Source organism: Eulemur rufifrons, chromosome 10, assembly GCF_041146395.1.
Source record: "Eulemur rufifrons isolate Redbay chromosome 10, OSU_ERuf_1, whole genome shotgun sequence".
In the NCBI taxonomy this organism is placed as follows: domain Eukaryota; kingdom Metazoa; phylum Chordata; class Mammalia; order Primates; family Lemuridae; genus Eulemur; species Eulemur rufifrons.
Window position 1 is genome coordinate 28,358,592 of NC_090992.1, and position 6,000 is coordinate 28,364,591.

A 6,000-nucleotide genomic window follows, 5' to 3' on the forward strand; every position below is an offset into this window, starting at 1 on the left:
GCCTGAGCCCTGATAATACCACAAGCCTCCGGGTCATACCATAACTGAAGCCAACTGCATTCACAGGAGCGAAAACATTCCCTTACCCATTTCAGTCCAGGTGGCTTAATTCATTCTGTTCCTTGCAACTGACAGAGAATCTGAGGTGGTTCTTAGGCTCAGGTGAGCTCTGTCTGCCATGGATAGTGGTAATGGCGCCATGTGCTACACATCCTTTTCATTCCTCTACTCCCTAGCTGTGTCCCTTAAAGTTTAATACATTCTAGTTGCTTTAAGATTATATAAAGTTGGGAAGAAAATTTATAAAACTGGATCTACAAAAAAGCCAGGTAGTTTCCAGCAGATAATTGGTCTCAGGAAGTACTGGCCTCTGAAACTTGGGGTGACAATCTTGACTTAGGAGGGAAATGATGGCGGAGAAGAAACAAATATTAGTATGTGGAAGGAAAAAGTCTTCATGGTAAAATAGAGCAAGAACTTGGAGAATTGGATTCTGGTCTGCATTCCTGCCTGTGAGAACTTGCTTAACTGATCGGCCCACTTCTGGGCCTCAGTTTCCATACCTACAGAATGAGAGGGTTGGACTAGATGGCTTCTGAAGCCGTCTGCCTGCTCTGACGCAATTCAATCATTCAGCAAACACGTCCTGACTGTCTTCCGTACACCAAACCTTGTGCTATGTGCTAGAAGAGGATGTGGTTCCCACCTCAAGACACTTCTGGAAGGGGAGGCCACCATGCACTTTTTGGCCCCAGGAACTCGGACAGTATAGGCTACTTCCCTTCCCCATGCCACTGAGCACGAGGACAGCGGTTCTCTGGAGATGCAAGACTCTTATTCAAGGCTTCCCTGACCAGCTCTGACACACACATGGGATGCAGAGGATCCCATAAATGCAAAACACAGAACCCGCTGCAAACACCATCAGGAGCATTTAGCTGCCATAAGACATACTTCTAGCTGCCACGTTTGCCTCGGGGTGTTTTTTATACAGTGAGGAGATCCTGATGCTGTCTCTGTGTAAGAGCTGAGCATGGACAAGGTACAATTAGCAAGCTAGATGATTATCTTTTAAATGGGACTTTGCTTTTTCATTCCTGATTCTATTATCTGTTATCATGTCACGGGAGCCAACAGATTAAAGGCTGAACATCCTTTGACTACAGCCTGAGAAAAGGCATTCAAATATGAAATATCCTTAAGTTGTAGCCTCATTACAAGTTAGAAACGGAGTCCTGTTTAAATACACTCCCACTATCCAGACCTTTCCAACACGTGCTTCCAAGCAAACTCACAGAACCCCAGGATATTAGAGTTGGAAAAATTCTAACCAAGTATCTATTCCCTGCATTGCAAATGAGTTTCAACATGTCATTAACTCCACTTGAGTAGCTGCGTTGAGAAACAGTCTGAGGCCAAATCTGGGATTGGTGAAAAAAAGATTGATTAGCAATGTCTGCCCTGGCCAGCGGAGGAGAAGCACCATTATAATACACAGGTGCCTTTCCTTTTTGCTGCTGAATCTAAGCCTGCTGCACACATGAGGACTCCAAGGCCCCGAGAGGTTAAGTCACTTTCCTGAGGTCACACAGTGAGTTTAGGGCAGCAGAAAAGACTAGAAGCCAGGCCTCTGTTCCTAAGCCTTCCTCAGCTGGGCTCCTTGGCAGACACCAAGCCCAGAATGAGAGGAACAATGCAGGGAGCCAGATTTGCTCTGGCAAATCAACAACCCTTCCCTAATGGCATCCGCGTTCACCTGGGTATGCAGACAGAGAAGTGATTAGCTATTTAACCAGACCCTCTGTAGAAAATTAAAGAGATCATTCCAAGGCTACATTTCTACATACTTAACTTTCTGGTAGGCAAGGTTCTGCTGCCATGAAGACTTAAAAAAGGGCAAAAAATCTATTGATGTCTGGATGTTCTAAGAATAAAGTTCAGCTCTGATACAATGAGAAAAATCCCTGACACTTGAAAATTAAAGTCATTGGTATTCCATTATCCCATCAATTTCTAGTCCATGTATACTGTAATCCAATAAAGTCATTCTCACAAGAGATTATGAGAGATTATGGCTCAGCAATGAGGAGGGGCTCCAACAAGTTTCCTATCCGGGGCTTTGTTTGTTTGTTTTTTGAGAGACAAGGTCTTAACTGCACCCTCAAACTCCTGGGCTCAAGTGATCCCCACCTCCCCTCAGCCCATCAAAGTGCTGGGATTACAGGTGTGGGCCACCAAGCCTGGCCTAATATGGGTTTTGAATAACACATTCCCAAGCCTGGAATATGAACAGACTACAGAATTATTTTATAATTATTTATTTATTTTTTAATAGAGATGGAGTCTCGCTCTTGCTCAGGCTGGTCTCAAACTCCTGAGCTCAAGCAACCCTCCTGCCCTGACCTCCCAGAGTGCTAGGATTACAGGCATGAGCCATGACACCCAGCCCAGACTACAGAATTAAACTAAGATGTTAAACAGATTTGGCTTGGACTGACAGGGACCCCCAAATTAAAAGGAAGATGGCTTTGAGACTGGCTTATCGTGTTTGGTTTTGCAGCTTTCCAAGAAGCCAACTGTCTAACCCGATGAGTACTGAAATCCTAGAAGCATGATGTGTCCTTTATAAATCAGTGGCCCTACCCAGCTGCAGAGGTATACCCAGGATGAGCTGGCATGGTGGTTATGTAGGCTTATGTTCTAGCAGACAATAAACACTCTTAATTTGAAACTCTTTACTCTTCAATCCAGCAGAGAAACCAAGGATTTAGAGTATTGCTCAAACAGTAGATATGTCACCCTCAAAGAAACTTCTCTGAAACCCATAAGGAACACATTTTTCATCTGGATAAAGTCCTGCCAGACTTCCCTCCAGAGCCTCTGCAGTTATTTCTACCAGAGAGATCAACAAGGTGCTCTGGGATGACTCTCAACAATTACAAGAGTGACAGGCTCAGCTGAGAACTGGTCAGTCCTGTCGAAAAAGCGACGTGCATGTCCCACTGCACTGGGATGAGGGATGCAACACCATTGCTCCGAGAAGCCGGCCTCTTTCCTCAAGGCCAGCTGACATTCAAACAAGGGACTGAGGGCTGAGCCCAGTGCTCTGCATCTGCCGGAGAGTGAAACACAAAGGGGCTGTGTGGAAATTTGGCAGGGTGTTCCTGAAAGGCAGCGGATGAATGCTGAATCCTGTAGCACCTAGAAGAGCTTATCATTGGGGAAACAGCTCCCTTCTGCTGCTCCCAGGAAGCAAAGAGATTTTCTTTAAAGCGAGGATAATCAGGTGGCATGCCCCCCTACCACCACCAAACCCTGTCACCGCATCTATCACCTCCTCATCATGCTATTCCACAGGAAAAGAAATGAACAAGAACTAGACCTTCCCAGAGGAACTTATCTGTCCGTTTCAGTTAGGGGCCCTGAGCAGCACCCAGCTGTTGCTCCCCTCTGTCTATGCCCAAAAGGCTGCCTTACTCCATCAATACCCTCTTGTACAAGTGAGTAATTTACTTTGAAAGCTCAGGCCAAACTGGCAGTTAACCTTGACCTTCTCTCTACACATCTGGGTCTATAGAAAATGAAAATCAGGATGTCTCTGGCATCTACGGCAAATGAAATACGAGGGCTTTCTCCAGGCAGAGGCAGAATGTCGAGAGCTATTTTAGAGCTGGCTACAGCTATTCCAAAGGAGAGTTTACACTTGGGTAGGACATTCCCCCTTGACTTGGGGCTGTGTCCGGTATGGAGCCTCCACCACTGGGGATGCTACGAGGGACTCCTGCCTCAAGAAAGAAAAAAGAATTGACCACTGTATTCCTCATCGATTCATTGACAGTATCACAGAATGTTGGAGCTGGACCAATAATCACATTTTACAGATGCAAAGTAAGGACCAGGGAAGGAGATGAGGGGTGATGAAGCACACACGGCAGAGTAGAGCTGAGACTAGAACCCTGGACTCGCAGCCCTGATGGTGGTATAGGGTAGGAACAGAGGAAAGAGATTTCATGAAAGAAAAATCCATACAGATACAGTATTTAAGGGACAGAGGGTTTGGCTGTCAGGGTTTGAACCAGAGGTTTAGGAAAGGAGTCGGGGCCCTTAGTTTCTAAACAGTAAGCTCTACCAGAAAGATCAACCAGACCCTCTGGGACGGTTTGAAACAATTATCAGAATGACAGGCTGAGCTCAAATTGGTCAGCTCTGTAGCATGGAGCCTTCTGTGCTCAAGATGCCAGACTGCCTAGACAGCAGCCTGATACTGGGAAGAAAAAGGGAAACCATCAACTGTCAAAATATTCAGCCTCTTCCCTCGAGGACAGCCAACAATCAGTCAAGTCTGACCCTGATGCACATATTATCCCCTTCCCATGGCACCAGGGAAAAGAAAGAAAACCTGAAATGTCCCACTGTATGAAACAGTTCAGGCATGCATACACTCACTGGCACCTACTGGGAGGGCAGGAGTGATGTGACAGTGCTTCCGCCATCAGGGAGCTGCTAGTCTAAATGTGCACACACGTGCACAGGTAACTTCAGAGGAGGCAGGAATAATTAAGATCCCAGTTTGGGCTGCAATAAATACAACAAATAATCAGACTGGCAAGTTCAGAAGAGACAGGGAGGGTATCTGGTGTTCAGTCCTCAGGGCACTGGGCACCAGTAGCCTCTGGGACATTTTGGGGGTCCCTCCACCAGAGTCTCCATCTCTGGACTCCCAGAAGGTCAAGGGCAGCAGATCCCTCAAGGACCGGGAGCTCACTCCCTCCCCCACCCCAAGAAGCCCGAAGCTGCCATGGGAGCATGATCTTTGCATCCTTCAAGGAATCCACAGGATCCGAGAAAGGAATAAGCTAGGGACAAAAAGGTTGAACAAATGTGGAGAGGGGAGGAGGGAGGCCCAGGTGTCTCACTGGGCAGTTGGGAAAACAGGATAGGGGCTGACCTGAGTAGGGAACACGGGGATCAGCAGGTGGGGGTAGGGGGAGGAGAAGCAGAGAAGATCTGGTCACCAAATAGAAGGACCGACACCTCCATTCCTATTGGCAGGAGTCGTCCTGGGCTTTAGGTATGCAGATAGGAACCTCCAAAAGAGACAGATGCTGGAAGAGGTCAGGGAACACCAGATGGGGACAGGAAGGAGGATGGTGAGGTGAGGTAAGAAATTACGTCCTGGGTTCTAGTTTCAGCTCTGTTTCTGAGTGGCGTGGGACCCTGGACACGTCCTGACAGAACTCAATTTTCTCTCAATTTTCCTCAATTTTCCCATCCAAAAAATGGGAAGAGCAGGAGAGTCTCCGGCGCTGACTCTGAGGAGGCAGACAGGAGAAGGTGGAGGAAGGAGCCGCCGGTTAGCAGTGAATTCGGGGAGGGAGTGTCCCCAACCCCAAGGCAACTGGGGGACTCACCTGTCCTGCCGCCGGAGCCACCGCCGCCCCCGATCCCCCGGGGGTGCCGTCGGGCTGCCGCTCGCGGTACAGCGCCCAGAGCCCCACGTTGGGCAGCAGGACCAGGGCCGCCAGCACCAGCGCCACAGCCTGCAGGAGCCGCTTCTCCTTCCGCCTCATCGGGGCCGGTCAGCCCCGCCGCGCCCCGCCGGCTCCGCCGCGCCGCCCCCAGCTCCGCGCGTCCGCCCGTCCGCCCGGCGGCGGCAGCAGCTCGGCGAGCAGAAGCGGCCGCGGCGCCGGCCCCGCTCCAACTCCGCGGCACTTCCGCCGCTCGCCGGCCGGGGAGCCGGGCGCCGCCACCGCGCCGCCGCCACCGGGGGGGCTCGCCGCCGCCGCGCCGCCCCTGGGCCCCGCTGAGCCGCGCGCCCCGCGCGGTCCTCCGCGGGGTCGCCAGCCGAGCCCGCGTGCCGCCCGTCTCGACCTTCCCGGGGTGCTTCCCGGTCAGCCCGGCCGCGACAGGGTACCGAGGCGGATCGCTTCCCCCTCTCGGGCCGCGATGGTGCGTCCCGCTCCTCGGCGGCTCCCCCGCCCTCGGGAGCTTTGCGAAAGT

The 6,000-nt window shown here is 50.6% G+C and overlaps 1 protein-coding gene across 1 annotated transcript in view; it reads right to left on the reverse strand.

The window, feature by feature from the left end:
- Window positions 1-5,602, reverse strand: part of GALNT10 (polypeptide N-acetylgalactosaminyltransferase 10) — a 184,086-nt gene extending 178,484 nt beyond the window's left edge. Inside the window, exon 1 of the mRNA XM_069483903.1 lies at window positions 5,412-5,602. Coding sequence (XP_069340004.1) covers window positions 5,412-5,570 — 159 coding nt within the window. The 5' untranslated portion in view covers window positions 5,571-5,602. The remainder of the gene's footprint in view (window positions 1-5,411) is intronic.
- Between the last annotated feature and the right edge of the window lie 398 nt (window positions 5,603-6,000).